General features: G+C 39.4%; 1 protein-coding gene across 1 annotated transcript; it reads left to right on the forward strand.

Moving 5' to 3' along the window:
* Window positions 1-586: 586 nt before the first annotated feature.
* On the forward strand, window positions 587-19,472 carry cnsta (consortin, connexin sorting protein a). The gene is made up of 13 exons (XM_073464190.1): window positions 587-900; window positions 4,595-4,683; window positions 4,979-5,365; window positions 6,846-7,558; window positions 10,407-10,437; window positions 11,716-11,802; window positions 12,359-12,440; window positions 13,943-13,964; window positions 14,217-14,283; window positions 15,515-16,071; window positions 16,573-16,752; window positions 18,025-18,178; window positions 18,702-19,472. The coding sequence occupies exons 2-13, from the start codon at window positions 4,671-4,673 to the stop codon at window positions 18,908-18,910; spliced, it is 2,502 nt and encodes an 833-aa protein (XP_073320291.1). The 5' UTR covers window positions 587-900; window positions 4,595-4,670; the 3' UTR covers window positions 18,911-19,472.
* The last annotated feature ends 3,727 nt before the right edge of the window (window positions 19,473-23,199 follow it).

Genomic DNA, 23,199 nt, shown 5'->3' on the forward strand with positions numbered 1-23,199 from the left:
TTCGCCCCTTGCTGCGCACGATGAAAACATGGTGATTGTATGTGATGTGATATGTGATGAAATGTTTCTGTTGTTTGAATGGTGTACCCATGTGTCATGAAAGTTTGAGTTCATTTCATACATGCAAAGCAACAACACATCTGCAAAAAAATATATAATTCTTAAACACATAATTTTACTGTAAAGGCCATTTTGGTAGATCTGATTGTCTGCCTCTCTTAAAGTGTACTTACAGGTCTTGGGGAGTACTATTGCATATGTGAAAAAAGTAGTTGCATGTAATCTGATACATTTCCTCCAGTGATGTCACTCAGTGGCTAAGTTGCATTGTGGGTAATGTAGGCGGCAGGTTTTGAAAGCTGTCCACTGGTCCAGCATTGCACTGCTGTAACATCGTTCGACTCAATATTGACAGTTTAAAAACAAATGGTCAAAATCGATACGGCAGAAACAGAGATGATATCGCCTCTTCTATGCCAGGCATTCTTCCTTTTCAAAACCTGGTGCCAGCATTACCCACAATGCAACGAGAACACTGAGTGACATCACTGGAGGCAATTTATCAGATACAGCCTCCTCAGAGCTGATTGTGCCAACACCATGAAGTGAAAGTAGGTCCTCTTCTTGGAGCAAAGGCACTAAATTAAATTGTTTGCACTATTAATAAATCCCCTGCAGGAAAAAGAAAACTCCTACGTACTGACAGTATGGAAACACAAGATGGCGACAGTGCATTCTGCGCCGGTACGTTCACCAGCAGCAGCAGCAGGCAGCACAGGCCTGATGACAGCGGTAGCAACGACCCTGACTGTCGGTAACACCTACACTCACTACAGCGACAACATCTACAGCAAAGTGTCTGATGCCCGAGCTTTTACCATTCAGCCAACCTTTTCAGCCGTAAGTACCACTTGGCTGTATCGTGTCGCAGAAGTTGTAAAGCTATGTGAAAGCTAGGACATTAATGTTTACGGTAAGGTGTGTAACATTTTTTTTAAGGGTTTCTCTGCGGTGAGGAGCCCAGATGTGTCTACTGTAGTCAGCTAGCTTTGGTTAGCTAGCAACGACGGCATAGCGTTACATTACACTGCCGTCCCATACGTTAACGCCAACTAAAATATCGCTGTGTTGTTTTTGCGTTGTGTTAGCTAGCTTTATTAAAGTAAAGTCAGCAGCTCTACTCGGACGATTTCTACCAATTTAATGAAACGGTACAAGCCTGTCAAGCAACGTGACGTTAAATCAACACAGTGCTTACAAATGTTACAACAGCGACCAAGCTACGTATTTTAACATAACGTTATGCTAGCTAGCCTTTTTAATCAAACCTAGCTAGGTTAATTAGCTGAGTAGCTTCTGAAGCCAGATACCGACCACGAAATCAGTGGGGAGAAATGACAGCCAGTCTGCTGTCACTGCATGTGTGTTTTCTGTCACTGCCTGTCACTTTCCCGCGGGGTCATCACGTTTTAGCTAACGTTAAAGTTGATTATGTATGGACACAACATCAAGTCAAACTTGTAGGTTAACTAGCTAGGGAAAACATATTTTTGCTGGCCTGATTTGTTGAATCCGATCCAATGCCCCACCTCTTTGAATGGCAAGGGTGCAGTTAAGGTTACTGCAACATTCATTTGCAAGCTGGCTACATTTCTATTTTAGCTGATTTCTATAAAATGTACATGTAAACACAATGTGACGCTGTCAGTTTACCTCGCATGTTTCTGACTGACAGTAGCTCTGCTGTCTCCTTGCAGTGGCCTCTCATAGGTCAGATTCAAACACAAAGGTGTAAAAAAACTTCTACCTTTGTGTTTTTTCCCCCCTCTGGCTGAATTCCCCTCTCTGTTTGTCCCTTCTTCTGTCTTTCATTATTTATGGTCCCCTGTGGAGTAGGTCACAGACAAAAAGAGGAGTGGATGGATGGTTGTATGGACAGATGGCTCTGTGGGAGAAGCACACTAAAGGATAGTGTTGATGGACACAAAAAATACATCCACAAACATATATGACATGTATAATAACACATGTGTTTGTAATCTAGAGGTTGCTGTTGCATAAGCCTCCGTGTCACAGTTGTTTTTCATGGTCTGGGACTGTTTTACCTTTCCAGAGGGACAATTAGAGATTGGAGTAATTAGACTCCAAAACAGTCTCTTATCCTATACTCGGTTCTATTTAAATCTCAAAGCCATGTTCATATCTGTCCACTGGGATTTAACATGTATCCAGAATGTGTCGTCTCTTAAGATATATAAAGCTTATGCAACCGAAATGCAAGATGGTTACATCATCCTGTAGGTTCTTACCTCCCTTTGGAGACAGCAGCCCTCAGTGCTGATTCGTTCATGGGCTCATCTCTACAGGGATTCCTCTCTGACACGTGTATTTGTTACAATACTTAATGATTAATTGTCATGAGAGTTTTAATAAGAATATGGATGCAACTAAAGCTGTGTTAGGAGCGTTTGCCCCGGCTTTCATTTGTCTTTCTAAATTTTTGGACTGAGTCTCACACAGGATAATACGGAGTTACAGGAAGAACAATTAGCTAAGTGCTGCAGGAAACCAGGGCAGCCTTATTCCACTGAGATAGGCCTTCATTAGCCTGGATGTGTGTGTTTGCGGAGGTTTTAGTGTGAAAATATCACCAAAATTAATACAACTGTTTTGCATGTTTATATGGCTGTTGCTGTAGGATACAGCCATGCATATTGTAGCTAGGCATAGGAGGCAAAGCCAGTGCACTGTAAGTTGTGAGTCATTTGTGTGTTTGTATTACAAGCTCTGGAATGTCTGCTCCATGTGTATTTGGTGAAAGTTGGCAGGACTTGGCAGACTTGGCAAGAATTATTGCGCTGAACAATATTATTTTCCTTTGAAGACCATCTCATGCTACTGATATAATGATAATGTAATCGTAGCATTATAACACAAGCACCCTTTCAAAGAGCAATTAATTTTTAATTCTTAATATTCAGACACTGGCATTTGAATGTGGGAAAATAAAACCACATGACCAAAACAGGAAATGAAATGTGAAAACATGCTTGGGGATTAAAAAAAAAAACCCCAGCTTGTTATTCTGGCATCATTTTAGCTAGACTGTTGGTGTGCAAACAGAAAGGGCAATATTGAGGTCTGCAAAAAATGTCATTTACACACATCATCAAGTCAATAAGATATAGAGCTACAGTGATTAATTGATCAGGTGTCAACTATTAGATTATTGTGCTACTATTTTGATAATCAAGTAACTCATTTGAGTAACACAACCATCTTAAATGTGAATATTTTCTGGTTTCTCTACTCCTCTATGACAGTAAACTGAATATCTTTGGCTTGTGGACAAGACAAGACATTTGAAGACGCCATCTCGGGCTTTGGGAAACACTGAATTTAGGAAAATAATCGACAGACTAATCGACAATGAAAATAACAGTGTAACTCAGACTTTGTTTCAATGCCATAATAGTTTACCAGTACATGCCCTCAGTAATTGTTGTCCCACACACTTGAATGCGTCTGTTTACCTTGGGTTGTCCAGAAATTGGTTGTAAGGAGCAACAGTGACAAACCAACCTAACAGTTTTCGTACCTGTGTGCGTTTGTGTTCAGACTGTTGCTAAGTCAACTGTGAACACAAGTCAGGTAGTAAAATTAAGTGCAGCAGCTCTACAATAAATCTAATCTTTAACAAGCTTATACTCTATATTCGTTTTGGAGGCTGTACTGTATTTTGCAGTGTTGTTGTTTGGATTACACTGTTTAGTGGTTCATAATATTCTTTCTTCCTAAGGTATGCCAATAGGGGTGGATAGTATCTCAATGTATTTTGCCATGTATCACTTTGCCAGTTGTCTCCTTCTTTTATTTTTAATTTTTTCAATGTGGGTTGTAAATTGTCAGTGTTACCGCTCTTCTAAATCCTTCCACAATAAGTTAACAGCACGACAGCCGACTTGTAAATATTTAGTGTTGCCATCTCTCCTATTTATCTCTCAGACTTGATCTCTGCATGTAATGTTTTATGTTTCAATGGTTGGTTTCGCAAAACCGATTCTTATTGAAATGTTAAACCTAAATCCTAAAAATTTGACATTTGAATTACCATTTCACCTTGAATCTTGTGAGTAACTAGATGATGACTGGATATCGTTATTTACAGTAAAGTTGCAGGACAATCCTCTTTAGCCTTAATGCTTGGTGTTCAGCTGGTCAGTGGTTTCTGAAGGTTTAGGACTTGTACTGCATTTTCATTCATTTAATTTGTTGTGTTTCTATATTATGCCATGTCAGTTTGTACCATAAGAGTTATTGAATATCTTCTGAAATACCCATAATGTAAAATAAGTATTTTACTGCAGCAGTACGAGGTGTTGTTGAACCGTTGCACTCGAGAGGTTTCTTCCAAATCTCTTTAAGCCCAAGGCTTTGTTTGACAACTGGGGAATGATGCTAAACTTGTTTCGTATCTCTCCCGTTCTCACTCTAACTGTCGTCTCTGAGTGGAGTCCGACTTTATCTGTTTCTCTCATACGTTCGCTCACGTATATGTCGGCCTGTGTTTTGTCTCTTTCTCTTATCTCTGCAGGCTTGAAGAAGGGCTTGTCTAACAGGCGGCACAGACCTTCAGGCTGAAAGGGCAAACATTGTGAGGGGGGTGCCAGATGGATCATGGTGGTGAGTGTTTAAATCCAAAAGAATAACACAAAAGCAAGCTCAACATATTTAGCGACCTCAAAACCACAATATAGATACCAAGTGGATGTGATTCACAGTGAAAATCACTCAAAGGCTTTTGAGATTGAGGAAAGCCGGTTGCGGTTTCTTTCCTATGCTGTGGCCTTAAGTTGCTGCTGACCTATTAATATGAAGTCAAAATCAACAGAATGATATTCATACTGTATAGGAATACATTTTTTCTTTGGGTTTCTTTATTAATGTAATTTTAACTGATCCTTTGTTTTATCTCCAGGTCAGTTTGAGAGTGAGGGCAGAGTAATGTCCCAAGTTCAGGTGGGCGGGGTTGACCTCTGTGATAACCTACCTAGCCCTGAGGCTCTCACTGCCCAAACTCGAAACCTCAACGAGGCAAACGCATTCACACAGAGTCAAAGTCTCTCTGGAGGGCGTGGGCTTATCCAAAAAGCCTCTCTCAGCAACAATGGGAAGGACACGGGGGAGGAGGAGGAACAGGAAAAGGAGGGATGCATGGGAGGGGGCAGAGAGGAGGATGAGGAAGAAGACATTGATGAGGTGATGAAGGAAGAAGAGGAAGAGGAAGTTTCAGAGGGATCAAGCTCTCAAATTTGCTGCCGGTCTCCAGACACTCCCATGACTGATTCCTCCTATTCTGAAACAGGTAGGGAACTTAGACACGTGAAAGAGAAAATCATAATATACATGCACATGGACACACACTTTGACACAACAGTACTGTTTCAAACAGTTGCTTGTTGGTCTTTGATGTTAGTAACACTTTTGTGGGCTATTTTGGAGCAGTAAAACAAAACATCAAGCTCAAAGATATACTGCTGAGCATATTATTACTTTATTGAGTTGCTATGGCTGATGTGTTGGGAAAGAATTGCGAACTGGCCACTTGATCAATGTCTTGAAAGTCTTTTCATCTCCTCTAAAATATATTGCTGCACAGCTGTCTGCCTGCTAAACACCAAAAAATCAGATCCCCCCACAAAATATTGTAGAAATATTATGCCTGGCAGTGCAAGATTATCTTGTAATTATGGGAACCACAAGCAACATTCAGATAGACTGCTGCTATGAGTCATCGATAATTAGCTTTCACTGCTTAACTGTGATAGTTCAAGAAGCGACAGTGTAGTGAAGGCCACCACTCTGGTCAGAGTTGGGCTAGCTCACTGTTGTAATGCCTTTTGAATGTTTTTAACTAGTCAGCATTTGTGGATTGAGTTCGGGCTGGTTAGGAGGTGATGATGTCATTGTGATCACATGACTGACAGGTCAAAAAGGACGAGACGAAAAGGAGTAGAGAGTAAATCGGTAAACTCACACACACACAGTTTTTCTTGCTAGCCAGACATGGTAATCTCTGATTGTGTTTATCAAACAGAACCAGTTTACAGCTCACATGTATACTTGTCTACTCTTGCACACAAGCATACACACACACAAACACACACATGCACGTGTAAACCTGTGTTTTTATGTTTTAACTAGGAGCAGTTGACTCGTTAGGAAAGAGTGTGAACCTTCTGTGTGCTCAGTTGTTCTCTGTGGTTTCTCAGGCTTTATTCCCCCCAAAGGCAGGTATTAGTGTTGAGCTTATATCTGAAATCCAAAGCAATCCATATGTTTGTTTATGGATTACAATTAGAGCTGCATTGATTATTCAATTAATGGATTAGAGGATTGAAAGAAAATTAGTTGACAACTATTTTGATAATCGATTGATCTTTTAAGTCATTTTTGTTTCAAGCAAAACTGCACTGGCACCAGCCCCTTAAGTGTAAACATGTTCTGCTTTTCTCTTAAGTTTTGACTGTTGGTTGAATAAAAGAAGCAACCTGAGGAAGTAACTTTGGTCTCTGGGAAATAATTGGCTGATTCATCAATAATTTAAAAAAGCGTTAGTTGCAGGCCTAATGACAATGACAGCTATGTAAATCTTCTGACTTTTGTCCCAAAGATAATTTTTAGTATTGTATAGGAGCTGTGCTTTACTCTAACAGTACATTATAAACCTGTCTTCTCAGGAGTTTTCGATAAAGATTTGCGAGTCCTCTTGTTACAGCATGTTCACCATGTTCACCCTATTTATTCCCCGTCTTGCTCTCATCACTCTTTCTTTCCCCCTGTAGGCAGTCTGTTGGAGACTCCGTACCCCTTCAGCCCTGGGACCAGTCCAGAGCCGACTTCCCCTGTCATTTCAGTGGCCAGTCCAGAAACTGCATATCCTGTCAGTCAAGGCGCACTGAGCCAGAGTGATGTCAAAGTGGAGTCTCGTACCTCCATCGCTGAATCAGTTGCCTCCAACACAGGGTCCATTTCACAGGGACCTACCTTCACCACAGGGCCTATAGATGCTACTACACTAACTATGACCTCAGACACCAGGCCTACCAGCCCACCTGAGCCTACATGTATCACAGAAGCTACAGACAGGATAGCAAAAAATACTAACTTTATTACAGAACATTTTACCTCATCCACAGAGCCTGTCTTCGGAGGAATTTCTGCTTCAAATGCAGGACCTGTCGCCTCAACTGCAGAGACTTTTACAGTAACTGCTTGCACTACAAGGCTCACCACTTCCACTGATTCCACCTCTATGAGTGCAACAACAGGACCCCTCACATTGACCACAGGGCCTGCGACTACTGGTACAGACTCCACTTCCACCACAGGACCCGTAACCTCAAATTGGGAACAAATTACCTCCACTCCAGTGCCCACTTGTCTCTCAGTCTCCACCTGCGCCACAGGGCCTATTCCAAGCCCTGCTCTGCAGGAGTCTCTTGAGCAGTTAGCACAAAGAGGAGATGACACTCATCTGCCACAATACCTTCACCAGGTAACCTGTTTGTCTAATTTCTTACTACTGACAGCTGTATATCAGCAGTCACTTATTTGAAAAGACACTCTTCTCTTTAATGATTGCTTAAAGTTTATTTTTGCTGACTTTCTGTCATTTTAGTCCCTTCAAACTTTTGCTCTCACGCTAGTCATTAAATCACTGTTATCCACTCAACCCCATAATCGCATTGGCACTTTGTACCCTGAGGCATGGGTGTCTTCAGTATCCATACACACAGACACAAACGCAGACATTCATACAGAAGTACCCACATTAGCCACACTACGCAAAAAACATACATGAGCAGTCTTCTCTGCTGGTTTCTCTCTCACACACAGATCTGCATGACTGGACATGTCACGTCATGAGGTGTGTGATTGTTTCTGTCAGTTTGATTTACAAGTGCCTCCGCTATGCACACCTGCGCTATGCTTACTTTACTTTACCTTTAACTTTAACTGTGTGTGTGTGTGTGTGTGTGTGTGTGTCTCCATGTCCTCTGTAGAGTGAGAGCCTATGCTAATGATTTCCCAAAAAAGTGTGTTGTGGAAACTCACTAGTCAAAAATAAGGAATTAACAGCTGAATCATGGTTTTGGCAGTGTGTTTGGAAAAAAGTGTATACCTTGAATTAATGGCACTACAACAGTAGACATAGCTTTAAGCAAGAAGCAAACCACAATGTTTTGTTATTCGTCCAAAGACGAATAACAAAATAACTGCAGCATTATGCCATCGTAAAAAAAAAAAATGTACATGTATCATGACATGTGCAACACATCCATCTTGATGAAAAAAAAAATGCCTCATGGCACAAGTCTCCTTGTGTGTAAGAAGTACTTCTAAATGAATTATTAGTTCATTAGTGACTTTGGAAGATACGAACAAAGCAGAACCACCAACTTCAGTCAGTCAACTGTCTTCAGTCAATAACCTTTGAAACGTGATAATAGAAAATTAGCTTTACAACAGGTCTAATCTCAACCCATCAATCAAAAGCAGTTATTTGCAGGTCAGATGAAAGTTCAATATTTAGGGTGTTGTTGACAGTGGAGCTTGACGAACTTCACCGAAAAGTCATTAAGCATTAGAAGGTCATTCTGACTGACTAAATGTTGCAAAAGAAGGATTTTGTCGCTGAAAAACACACTCGAACCTCTTTTTGCTCACTGTGAAGGTTCCTGCAGGAAACTTTTGGAAAAGTCCACAATCACTACATTAATAATGGTGAATTTGATATAGGGCTGCATAGTTCAAAGATTTATTCATAACGTTGACATTTGAATTCTAAATCAACATTTGGATGCTGCACAGCTTTTATTAATATTATATTTTTTTATTTTGCATGTGTATTTCTTCTGTTTAAACCTTGGTATTTCTGCACGGTTGGAGATAAAGATTAGGCTACACTATTATTAGTATTATACTACTTGTAGATTTAGATTCCAGTGGGGACTTCATAGGATTGTTTCCAACTGCCGAACGTTGGAAAGTCCAAAAGTCAACATTCAGAGTTTAAGAGAAAACCTCAATAACCCTGATGTGATAGGCAAATTCTGTGTAATTCAATGTGTGCGTTACTATTTTTAGATTAAGACATCCATGAAAATTTTGGATGTGTCTTGGATGAGTTTATAAATCATACAGTAATTTAACATGGTCAGTGGTTTCCGAAAATCAAAGTAAGCTATAATATGATACGCAAATTAAGTTATAAAATAAACTGCAGATTGGTATAAGGAAAGAGAGAGGGGGAGAGAGAGGGGCAGGGATCACAAATGACTGGAGGTATTGAAGCCACACCATTAGCATAAATATGAATTGTTGGACAACCAACAGAGAAAGCCTGCGTGGAGGGCCAAAGAATGGACAAATTGTTCCGACTTCATCGAGACACTGTCCAGAAAAATGACTAATAGATTTGCATTACATTTAGTTTAATCAGGCTAATTCATTCTGTTTGGTTTAACAGTGTTTTAAGTCACAACTACGATCCAAAGTCACAAGCATTCTCATCAAAGGTTGGAGAAACACATTTTCAGTGAATGTATATTTATTTTGACATATTTTTGGGGCAAAATCCTGAATCTTAAAGTAGGGGTTTTAGTGGGTATGTTTGTCTTATCTGTGGTGCATCTTATGTTGAAAATAAGAAGACAAATTAAACTTAATGCAGCTTTGAATTTGAGCCAGTACAGTTACCTATAGAGGTCATTCAGTCGTCACCCGCCCCTCACTTCTGAAATGCGAGAGCCTTTTGTGCCCTCCTTTCCTCCTCCCCCCTCTCTCTCTCTTTCTCTCTGTCTCTCTCTCTTTCTCTCTCCCTCTCTCCCTCCCTCTCTGCCTCTCTGCCACAGACTCACAACACACACATACACACACACACTTCTCTTGTTCTGTGATCAGCTGAGCAGCATGAAAACGACACTCGCTGAAGAGAGGTAGAGTGTCTTCCGTGGTCTCTTGTTATTCTGGCTTGCTTTTCACTCTCACTCTCATTTTCACTCTTGCTTACCTGTTTAACAAATGTATTTTGTTCCTCAGATCAGATTATGTATTTAATTGTCCTCGTTAATGATTATAGAAGTCATTGCAACAGTCGCAGTACAGTCACAGCTCTGTATAGTATGGTGTTTCCTACCTGTTTTTTGTACTTTGCCAGATCACATTTTGGGGTCTTCTGTCGTGTTCAGGAACAAGCCTGGGGAATAGTTTCAGCCTGGTTTCAAAACCTTATTGAGCCAAGTTCCTTGATAGATTACATGACAAAACTGAAGTGATAAAAGTTTGAAAAAAGCATGCACTTTACTTAAACTGAAAGTCTCTCTTTGTCTGTCTCTCTGCAGATTGCTGAGGCCTTTGTCCTTCATGAAGACTGTATCCTTATCATTATATCTGTGTGTTGGGGTTGGGCGTTGGGGCGCAGCTTTTATTTTAATTTATGCTAAGTATGTCATAAACTTCTCCTGTGTACTTAACTTGCTGCTTGCCTGCTTGTCCATACATGTGTTTTTATTATGCTTTCTCCCTCTGGCTAACTACTGCTCTATTTTAATCTGTATTATTTCACACACTGCACTAAGATCCTAAGGATTTGGATGGACTTGTAACAGTTAGCTTACAGTGGATTACTTGTGGCCTCACTTACTTTAAAGACAGTGAGGTTTAAAAGAGAGCAAGAGAAAGAGTAGACCGAGTGGACAGGGACTACTGTGAAGAGAAGGGGATAAGAGAAAATGCTGAAGCATAAAGACAAAATAAAGCAAGATAAAGTGAACAACATGAAGACGGGTAATTACAGAAGATCAAATGGATTTTAAAAAACTATTACAGCTTGTTGCCAAAACAAGGCACTTGATGAGGAAAGATTGCTGCATTTACCGATAATTTCTGAGAAAATAATGATTATCAGTGCTTAATAATCCCAAGATCTCTTTTAGTGAATTAAAATCAAACTATCCAGTTGAACTTTTTGGCTGTTTACAAAGCAAAAGGTTCTTTTATCATCATGATTACTTATGGGTCATTATGTAGACCCTCATCCTTAACCAAAGAACCTTCTGTTTTGAAATTAAAATGTTGAATGTCACTGTACAGGCACACACACAAGCTGAATACAGGAACGAGAGACCCTCATACTAATGCACTCAAAGAATTACAGACACTAAAGTATAAAACTAAGTAGGAAGAAATGAATAAGAAAGGCAGGAGAGTGAGCCTGATAAATACATGGACATTTTGACAATTTTTAATCAGAGGAAAGAGATGCAGTGAGAGGGAAGAGATAAGAGAGTCAGAGAGAAGTGAGAGCTAGCTTAGCTTTGTCAGGCATGTATAGAGAGTTAGTTAGACAGGCAGAGAGAGAGAGAAAGCATTGAGCCATGTCAAAGAAGGATTGTGTTTTGGCTCCTCATATCCATAAACATGAGACACTGCATCCTGGAGTGCTTTCTCCTTCTATCTCTTTTGGCCTGACTCTGTTTCCTCCTCTTTCTGTCTCTGTTTGTCCTCGTATTTTGTCATTCTCAGTTTCTTTTGTCCATTTACCTCTGTCCGCTGCAATGGTTGGTGAGAGTTTTAGAGTTGTGAGTAGTGCTCTACAGGGCCTGTTATGTATTGTGTGTGTATATGTGTTTCTTAACCTGTGATGTTCAGACCAGCGGGCATTATGGTGCATCCAACTAGAGAGACTCTACCACCAGAGAGTATTGGACAACCTGAATGCATTACAGAAACAGTGGGGTAATGCTTTCACACACATGCATCCGATGCATACATACACAAATGTATTGAATATTTTTGCCTGTGTAACAAAATGCTTACATCTATATTACAAATAATATTTGTAATATAGATTTAAAGTGTTTCTTTCTCCGGATGCTGTCTTAAGCAGGAGAGTTGAAACTTTTAATCTGTTTTGGGGCGTCTCTAAAAATAGAAGCTACAGAAATAGGAGTTTAAGTTCATATAATAATTTTATATAGACCACACACTTGTAAAAGAAATAAGTCTTGCACTTGAAATTGAGCCTTAGAGGTTTCTTTAAATATGAGTGAATATCATCTTTGTCATTGTATGAAGCATACGACTACTCAACAGTATAACTGCAGCCTCTGTGTCTCCCAGTAATGTATATTTGATGTAGCTTCAGTGATCACAGGATGGAAATTCCATCAGTAAAGATTTAAGATTATGGACCCAGATAATATTTATATTTTTATTACTTACAGGGGATCTCAGCTAATAGTTGTATCCATGCTTTTAACTGTATCTCTCTGTGTCTCTCCGTCTCTCTTAGAGAGCCAGTGTAGAAAGACCTCCCCGGACCTGGCAACCCAACATCTGGACACTCTTAAACACATCTGCCAGACGCACAGTCGGTCAGTCTGCATGCATCTGTGTGTATGTGTTTGTGTGTGTGTGTGTCCATGTCCTCTTTAGATTGACATTTCTTTTCTTTTTATTGTTTATATGACCTGAACCACTAGATTTTTTTGAAAGGTACTGCTTTTTGTAGTCTCAAGAACGCTCTAAGAACCGCAGTAGGAACGAGGAAAATGTGCCTTATTGTTCTGCTGAAGTCAAGATGACCCTAAAAATAGTTTAAACCAGAAATCACTCCAACATTTTGAGAAATATTGTTATTTACTGTTTTAACTAGAGTCAGACAGTGGTGATCAGTTAGCCTAGCTTCATCAGAGGCTTAAAAATACACCTTCCTATGGTTAACAAGATACACATTTTATTTCAGCATTGTGTCTTGTTAATTAACAAACTACTCACCAAGTACATGCAAGATTGCATGACTTTTATACAGAACTATAATTGTGTACAAATTTGACAAATCCTCTCTGAGAGGCTGCACATAGTCACTCCACTTAGCAACTTGTGGTCAAGAAATCCTTATCCTTCTTTTGTATCTGAAACAAATGAGATAAGAGTAAATAAGACAGCTATGGATTTATAGGAATACATATTTTTTCACTTAAAACTGAGCAAAGTTGTTTTGCCATTTTTTGTCTTTATACACTTTTCCATAACTGGTATATATAAGGGATGCACAGAGATAAAAACTGATAGTGATGTTTTCTTCTTACGTAAAGATTTTATACAAGCATATTTTTATCTAAGTGTCGCACTCTTTGATGATACATTATGTACATATATACGCTACGTGTGGTGACATATTTGAATGTTGAACATGATAATCAGTTGGCTGCAAATTTGCATATTAACTTCTATTGTGCTCTGTAATACAGTGTGTGTTGTGTGTGTGTGGCTGTGTTGATTGTTGAGGAGTGTGTGATGTGTGTCTGTTGTGGTGTGTGCTCATGCAAGTGTAACAAATCAGTCAGGTGAAGCCCACCTTGGCGTTTTTCAATATTTAATAGGAAGTCCTCAGTGTAATACAGCTGCCAGACACACACCCATTCACACTATACACACATGCACTTTATGTATGTGCCTAGGCAGGTGTGTGTGTGGTGTGTGTGTGTGTGTTTATGTGTCTGTTTGTATGTATATCTGTGTGTGTGGTGTGGTAGTGCAGTGATAGTTTAAACATATGTGTCTTTGCTGCTGCTGCACTTTCAGACATTTGAGCCATCACACTGCTAGGGTTTCATTCGCCTAACTCAGACACACACACACACACACACACACGCACGCACACACACACACACACACACGCATATACACAGAGTGTCACTCATACACACATGCACACTCACGTTGTTATAGCCAAGGAAATGTGTTCGGGCTAATTTTAGATGGGGAGAGTAGAGAAGGGTCAACCATCTTTCACGTCTTCATTTACTAAAACCAAGAACAACCAACACTCTCACCATCTCACTCTGTCTCTCTTACTCTCTTCTGTTCATAGACCGAGAGCTAAAGATGACGTGGTAAGACCTTTATCTTTTTTATTGTCTGTGTTTGAGAAAGAATGTACATATGTATATAAAAAGCTGAATGAGTGTGCATTTTGCATTTTGAGTGATTCATGTTACATGTAAAATATTGATGTGTTGAGTGTGCATGCATTCATGATTTAGATTTTTAATAAAGTGTAACTTGCAAATTACTAATCTGTGTAGTGTATGTAAATGTGATAATGTATCTCTGTACTGACTGTATTTATTTGTGTGTGTGCACAGTCTGCATCTCTTGATGTTTTGAGGCCTACATTAGAAGAAGGTGGTGCACTGTTTCCATGTACCACAGGTGAGTCAGTGGGTGCATATCTGTTGACCGCTGGAAAATGTAATTCGTTTAAAAGTAGGAATGTCATACCTCGAGGTCCACTTACTAACTTTTTCTGGAGCTTTCAACTTAAAGGAGAATGAACTCTCAGCTGCAGTTGAAAGTTTGGGGGCAAAAAACTAGTAAGAGGACCTTAAGTCAACAATGAAATTTCACAATTATGGTACAAAATGCCTTGAAAACTGCTTGGTTGTAATGTAATTCATATGCAATTTGTAGTGATTAGGCCAGGGAAAGCCAAACGATCGGTAAGTCGCTGAAAGCTCTTATTTAAAGGGACAGTTCACCCCAGAATCAAAAGGACACATGTTTCATCTTATCTGTACTGCTATTTATCCATCTAGATTGTTAGTGAGTTGCTAAGTTTTAGAGATATCGGCTGTAGAGATTTCTGCCTTTTCTTGAGTATAATGGAACAAGATGACCTTGTCGTGAAAAGTATAATGTAGTCACTATTTTCTTTTTTATTGCACTACCCTAAATCACAGCACAGAAGGAAGCATGCATCTACATATGGACAAGCAACTTGTGACAGTGCGGGATGTTAACATTAATGGTGTCCTCCTCTGCTGAGCTGTAATGTTACCTAACTTAGTTAGCTAGCCTCTCATCCATGAGTAGATGCATGTTTCCTTCTACGTGTTGATATGGTTGGTGGATGTAGTTTGGTAGAAAGAAAATAGTTCCTAGTTTTGTTATATTCATTTGCTCTGACATTTTGCATGTTCTTAGTGAAATGTTTTATTGATCAGACATCAGGGCAATGTTTGAGTTTCATGGTAGTTTCATTTCATACAACACAACAGTCTCACTAAAAGACAGAATAAACATGTTCTGTCAACACAGTATTGCTCAACTGCTTCCCCACACTTCTAAATGCTCTGATTATATGAGCTTGATAAAAGGTTTTCATGCACTGGAGAGATTGACATTTTTTTCCAGTTGGTTGTTCATAATTTAAGGAAATCTTAAAACTGTTACATCCACAAGTTTCAGGAATTGGATACATGGAAAATAAGATGCAAGCAGCTCCTGTTTCATTGTGTAGTGTGTTGAAAAGACGTATTTTAAGAGGTTTTATTTCTGTATAGGATCTCTGGTTTATATCTGAGAGCAGATCTCCCTGCCTATGGTAAACAGATCAGTGTTTCTACTGACATAAAGCTCTGCTCTCCTTCTTTTCTTCATGCAGCCCGTCAGGTCGACGATGGCATGGAGCAGAGAGCTGAAGACTCCTCCCATTCTCAGAGCAGCCGCCCAGTCGTACCCTCCATTAATTTAACTGATGGGCTCAAATCCCCTGAGATCTCTGAGAAGGACAGGGAAGACCCAGACAGAGAATTAGAGGGAAGGGACAGTTTCCATAGATCTCAGCTGACTGACAGGCAGGGCAGCAACAGAGGGGGAGGAGAGGCGGAAGGAGGGGTAGGATACACCATTCCAGTCATAGGAAATGCACTGCACCCCTCGTCATCTGGAGAAATGGATCAGTCCAAACCCGCAGAGCAGCAGGGAGGAGATTTAGGTCTAGCACAGGAAAAGGAGGAAAGAAGAGAAGAGGAGGAGGGGGACGTGGAGGAGGCAGCCGAGGCTCTGGAGATGGAAGAGGAGGGAGAGGATGAAGAGGAGGAGAAGCAGAAGGAAAGAGGTTCCCCTCTTTGTCAGGAAGCTCTCCCTGTGGAGACTCTGGTCAGTGGGGCAGAGGTGGAGGCACAACAGCTGCACCAGGAAGCCCTCGCTGAAGAGAAGGTATATTTATCAGTATTACTGATATTTTACCAAATATTAAAAAATTAAATCAAAGTACTGTAAATGTAGAGAAATCCAGTCGTTATGTGAAGTCTGTCCTCTGTGTTATCTGTGAGTTGTTTGTTTTGGCAGTAATTTTACACTGTAGTTCCCTGTAACTGTGTCACCAGGAACAGTATTATAGTTGTTTACTTCTGTTAATGAGGTTTGAGTTGTGTTTCTTCTTAGTCATGGTGGTGATTGCAGCTCACGCTAACTACTCACTTCCACTATTTGTCTTTAATAAACCATTGTTGCTTTTCTTGGAAATGTGAAAAGGATCACTTCCTCTATTTCCGATCATTCCTGGTGATTACCTCACCTAACTCGCATAAGTTTTAATGGCTTCAATCAGAATTGTGTTAAAGTTCTTCAACAGAAAGTAGAACAACAAAAAGGATTACTGTCTCCATAACCGTAGCTTGGTATTTTAGTTATAATTGAATTTCATTATCGCTACAGGAGAGCACTGAAACCTGCCTGCACCAGGAGGCCCACCTTTCTCAAGAGGCCCATATGAGGCAGCAGGAGCAGGGTGAGGAGGAGGAAGAGGATGAGTACGAGTACGAAGTAGAACAGGCTGACATCATCAGAGAAGCTGCCTCACTGGATGACATGGCTAAGCTCATCACTGTAGAGGAGGTGTGTACATCATCATGCTTCTCTGTCACTCTCCCTTACTCATCCACAGTGGAAGAGTAAGCTCATCAGACTTTACATGTGTTAGGTGCAACTTATATTAAATTTAATTTAAGATTTAAGTCTTTTTTTTAAATTATTTATAGGCATATTTTAATATTTTTGCATGATTGCAGGTGTGCATGTATGTAGTGTTAGGATTATTTTGTACAGGTATGCCTATAACCTGGCGTGATTTGTTGCATTATATCTTCCTGAAAGTCTCAACAATAAAACACTGGCAGAACCAAAAACACATTTTAGCTTTAAACTGGTGTTTTGATGACTATTTATAGAAATAGACTATAAAGGATGCAGATGTAATCGACAGCACAGGGCCTGGTTCAGCCCTAATGCTATTACCTATCCATTACCTTGACAGCCAGGCAGTGGATTTGTTTTGTGGATGTGGAAGCAAATGTAACATTTAACCCTGGTATGCTGAGAGAAAGGTAGGAGAACTGGATATGTCATGCAGTGTGTCATGCACTTGGAAGCAGTAGGTCATTTTGGTTCCCTGTTTGAGATCCTTGTGATGGGTTCACTTAAGGTGCAGAATTTAAACAGCATCTTTTTCAACAAATAACGAAGAAATTGTGTCTTCTTTTTGGTCCCACACTATGTTAAATGTTTCTATCTACGAGGAATCAAACTCTAAATAGGGTATAGACATACAGTAGAATGGTGTCTGTAGTGTTTATTTCACTACAGAGGGAAAAGATGTGCTTTAAAATTTTACCAATCAGATTTTTGAAGATTTAGACTCATAGCACTTTGTGTCAGGCAGCACCAGGTGGATGATGACATTATGACTACATGATGTAACGATAAGCAGAGCGATTGCTAAATACGACAGGGACTCCAAAGTTCATTTGTAGTCGTATTATGTGTTTTTAACCCTTTGTGTTGAGCCTGGGATGATCATTCGGTCCAATGTGCAAAATTTGTCTCATAGGAAAGGAGTGTCTATTACTGTAAGACTGACTGTAAATCTGTCAGGGAGCATTGTTAGTGTTAGTGAGGTTTAAAGTTTGTTGCTGCTGACTGTGTGATGTACTGACACCTGGTGGACATGGCTGATGAGGAACACCCTTTCTTAGTTCTCTCTCATAGACAATGTTGTCAGTGTATTAAATTAGATCAAACTGTATTTTATGTAAATATTAATAATGCTTCTGTTAACATATGTGTCCATGCCTCCTAACATCTCTTTGTTTATGTTTTTTCCCTTCTCAGATGTCTCCTGCCTCTGGCCTGGTCTCCATACTGAAGAAGCGGAGTCTTGGCGTGGACAATGTGAGTGTGTCTGCCACCTCAGAGCCCCGACCTGACAAAACCCCTGCCAAAAGACGCGTCCGCTTCAGAGTCCCTGATGACGCCTATGAGCACGGTTAGTTTGTGTGTTTTTTGTAACATTGAATGAGTTAAAGGTCCAGTGTGTAGGATTTAAGGGCATTGAATAACAGAAATTGAATTTATTATTCCAAATTGTGTTTTTACTAGTTAATAATTATCTGAAACTAAGATTTTTTGTGTTTTGTTTACCCTGGAATGAGCCTTTAATATGTACAGAGTAGAGCCTTTGTTGAAACTTCGTTGTCCAAATTAAATGACAGCGCACTAAAACAGTAAACTATAACCTAAGTAAGTAGGTAAGTAACTATGAGTAAAAAAAACAAACTATACAAATAGAACACATTATTATGTTCTGTAAAACATGAGAAGAGAGGGGTATTCAGTTATATTCAATCTGCAACCTCACCACTAGATGCCACTAAATCCTACATACTGGACATTTGGTGTAGGCTAGGTAACCTACACCAAATTTACAAATCCATTGCGACAATAAAATGTCTAGAAATAATTGATGAACTCCAACGCCCTGCCTCCCTCCCTTTGTTCCTCTTCTATAGATGTTGGCGGTGGGGACTCCTGCCTTCTTCTCTTCCTGCTATGTCTGGTTACCGTAGTGATCAGTGTGGGTGGCACCGCCCTTTACTGTGCTCTGGGCGATGCCCACTCCTCAGTCTGTCAGGACTTCTCCAGAAATGCAGACTTCTACATTGGCCAGATACAGCGTGGAATATCTCACATCCAGCATTGGTTCGGCCCCGGTTCATAGCAGCAAACAATTTATCAACATTGTGGTTCCACTGGCCTGACCGTTCATCACTGCAGGGCCCAGCAGTTCCTGCTACTTCCTGAGACAATGTCTTTTGAGGTAATTGTGCCAGGCGGCTGCTATCGTCCCTGTGGCTGTGTGGAGCAAGTGGCTATTATGCTGTGTAATTGGCTAAACAATTATATCAGCCTGCTCTCCTGCATTTTTAATGCTCTTTGAATACAAAAGCAGGGTTCACTGAGATTAAGAGTCAATAGTTTGAAAGGGAAAGCAGAACAGAGAGGGAAAGATAATAACTGGAGAATGGAGACTGCATAAGAGAAGAGGAAGAATGGACCTTTCTCAATCCTGTCCAGATTAAATAGGTTAGATATTCTCAAGCTAGGTTTTTTAGAGTCCTGTTGAACACAAGTTCACTGTCAGCCACTGACACTCAAGTTTCAAAAATCACTGGTAAATGAATCAACCATGGCTGGATACAAACTTTCACTGACTCACACTGGACTACAAGACTGCAGTTATGAAAAAGTACTAAGTAATTACAGCTACAACCCGCTGAGATGTAAAAAAAAAAAAAAAAGATATATAATGTATAGTTTGTTAACTGAGTGGACAGAGATGCTCTCTCCACACACACTGCACAAATGGGAAGTGCCGCAATGGGCATTTTACAAACCGCTGCAACCACTAGTGTTGCTTTTATTGTTGACTTTTTTAAATCACAAATGAAATTTTAACATTAGCAAACTGTTCTGATGTCTACTACTTGGAATGAAATCATTATGTCTTAATCATGTCTTAATCAACATTTGAATGAATGTTTGGAGTTTAATGTTTGCTTTCAGTCATCTGTGGGGCATTTATATATTGTCAAAAAAAAAAAGGTTATTTTGGTAATGATCAACATTGAGCTGCTAATGGACAACAGGCACATCAAATATGTCACAGGGGGGGAAATTATCATTATTTTATTGCAATGAGCAGATGATGAAGACCTCTAAATCAGCTGCACAGTACTCTATATGTTCTTTTCCCCCCGTACACATTTGACTGAGTGTCCTGTCGCTGTGCTTTTCTGTCTAACTACCAACAATGCATTTGCAGTCAGCTGACATGGCTGCCACTGGAGACGAAAAGTCCAAACTATCCGTTTATGGGTTTCAATGAGCTAGATTTAGCTTTGTGTAGCATATGCAACATGTACAGCAACACAGTGCACCTCTGTATATTGTCAAAAGAATGTTTAACATGTTGCATAAATGACTGGTACGATTTTTTCTTTTCTTTTTTTTGTATATTGCAATATTTCTACAGGCATTGTTGTGTTGGTTCTAGGCTGAACACGGGCTTTACATGATTTTACATGATTTGATCAGAAACAAAACATTTCTATAGCCACAAAGCTGTTAAAGTTAAATGGTAAATGGACATGTATTTATAAAGCTCAAAGTGCTTTACAGCTCTTGCCACATTCACCCATTCACACACATTCACACACTGATGGCAGAGGCTGCCATGCACGGTGTCTACCTGCTCATCAGGAGCGATTCAGAGCTTCCTAACCAAAGTGCCCCACAATATTTCTATGCTCAGCATTCACACAACCACTCTCACATCAATGGAACAGCCATCTGGGACAGTTTGAGGTTCAGTACAGCCAGTAAACATTATTTATGTACAGATAACTCAGAGAACAGAGAATACCCCACAATTAAGCTGGTCCAGCAAGGTTTGGAACATCTCAGTCAGAGAAACTGATAAATGAGAATTTTACAATTAATGCTTAAACAATAATTACTCAGTGTACTTTATCAATACAGGCCTCACTGTTGATGAGATCATTTGAAGCTCTGTGTCAGTCCAGCTCTGCCTGCCTGTGTGTTTGCTGTTCTTATTCTGGCCATCATCCTCAATGTGCGATTGTTAATGTTTCCATTGCCTTTTAAATTTTTTTCCAACTTAATAATTTCTGCCTTCTTAAAGAGTAATCTACTTAACATTTTCCATTGTTGTAAAACATTTTGTCTAATGTAAAAGGCTTAAACTTGAAACCAAGCCTTCATTGTCACACCAGTGCTTTAACTCTTATTTCTTAATAATTTTAAGGCAGGTCTAAGTCTTACTGGGGTAATTTTACTGCTTAATCTCACTGCCTTCATAGATTTTATCTCTCATTTCAACATAATGCAGTGTTTGTTGTCCTGTTAAATATTTTTCCTTTCATTTGCTGTAGTAGTGGATGCCATAGAAGAAGACCTAGAAAAACCACATATCTCATAAAGGTCTCAATTGTCAGGATGTAAAGAAAAGAACAAATCTATTAAAAAAAGGAGACATTTTTGTGTCTTACCTATGCATTCATAGCAACATAAGGCTGTATTATCTTTTTTTCATGACGTGTCTCTCACAAAAACTGATCATTTGTTTGAGATATGAGGTTTTCCCAGGACGTAACAAATAGTAGAATGATTATTGTTTTTATTTGCACATGTCGTCTGGCTGGTTCAGATGACTATCATTCAGAAAACCTCTTATTTAATCTTCTGGATGTTTTTAATTATTTATAATGAGAAGGATGTCAAGTGTAGGTGGTTAAGGAAAAAAGAGATGCATCTGTTTTCTTTAGTTGATCCCATTCAGGTTTTTCATTTTTTTAAAATTCATTCATTCATTCCTCGACAGAGATTTTAATTTCTTTTTTTATGTCTGAATACCATCATCTGGGCCATCATTATATGTGTTATATTTTCATTAATTTTCCCTCATCAGTTCCTGAAAATGATTTGAGACTGGTGGATTTTTGCTGTCATTGTGATCTTCCTCACACAGATTGTTAAAAAGGTTCATCTGTAACCTTTGAATAAATCTTCATTTGTTTTACCCAGTTGGTTTTTAACGGACAAATAGAAATGAATGAATGAAAAGTTGTAATTTTTTTGTGGATGTGTGGATCAGCACCTGATGTGTTTTATGAATTGGTCAATGAACTCTTTCACTTTGTTCTTACAGATTGTAATAAGAAGATGAGGTTTTTATTTTTTCCTTGTTAAAAAACACCTCCTTCCTGGTATGTCTCCTGTTAAAGCCGTTGGAAAAAAAGTTGTTGTGAGCCTCCATTTTGTCTTTTCTGCAACAATTCTGACCAATGGTCTTTTTCACACAGTTAGAAGTTAATGGGCCAAACTTGGTATTTAGACATTTTGAAGCTGAAACTCACGTGGTTTCAGAGTGGAGAGCTCAACAATGAACTGCTGCAAGATGAGTTAAAGTAGCCTGTCTGTAAGTCACACTGTGGATGTGATTGTCTCAGACATGTAGCCATACATTTAGTCCCCTCTTGTAGCAACATGTGGACAACATAATGAATAGTCTCAAACATAGAAGGGCTATGGTCACAAACTTTTATATGGTCTCTTTTAAAAAGTCTTGCATTGCATTTCCATGTATCTTTTTATTGTAGAATAAGTCTGGCTTCTCCGACACATGATGCATGTTTACATTTGCTAAAAAATGAACCTCATGAGTCTGAGCTGTATTACATTTAGATCTGATGCATTTATCAAGCAAAACGTAAGCCCAGTGTTTGTTCAATCTTCTGTAAGTCACATACTTAACAGCAGTTTACTCTTTGCCATGGAGGATGGCACCTGATATTGAAATATTTCATCTTCATTAAAATGTACTGTTTACTGAAGTAAAGTCTGTGGGTTCAGAGGCTGTTTTGGGTTTCGGTATTACTTGTGGTGTGTTGTGTAGTTGCAATTATAAGCTGCATAGTGAGGCTCAATCAGTAACTGCAAACCAGTCTATGTTTTAAATGTCAGATTGCGATAAACCTTGGTAACGATCTAGGACAGGGGTCATCAACCTGCAGCCCTTTTGCCCCACTGCAGTGGCAACCGTCATAGAAATGAATCATGGTTATTTTTGGACATTATCATTTTTTCTAGGCCTAGTTGTAAAAATGCGTAGTCTACAAACAGAATTGCATCTGTATTAGCAAGTTGTGATTTTGTTAATCAATTGAATGACCCTGAGCTGATACAGCATCATTGTATTTTATGCTCAGACCCGAGGGTTGAGGACTCAAGCAGGCCTGGATATAGGTCTGCATTGATACTCTTTTTCAAAATAGGCCTACACATGCCAGTGGACATTTTCTTCACTTCACAAGTGTTCAGTTTTGTGTTTAGTTGGTTATAGAATCCCCCCAATAAAATTAACAAAAATGTAAAAACATTTCTTTATGCTCGGCTACTTCTGTCATTTAATAAATGCACCAAAACATG

This window comes from Pagrus major, chromosome 4 (assembly GCF_040436345.1).
Source record: "Pagrus major chromosome 4, Pma_NU_1.0".
NCBI classification, from domain to species: Eukaryota; Metazoa; Chordata; class Actinopteri; order Spariformes; family Sparidae; genus Pagrus; species Pagrus major.

Coding starts and splice junctions, on each gene's coding strand:
- cnsta (XM_073464190.1), top strand. Junction 10,438..11,715: donor CTTTGTCCTTCATGAAGACT/GTATCCTTATCA, acceptor TGTGATGTTCAG/ACCAGCGGGCATTATGGTGC. Junction 18,179..18,701: donor TGATGACGCCTATGAGCACG/GTTAGTTTGTGT, acceptor CCTCTTCTATAG/ATGTTGGCGGTGGGGACTCC.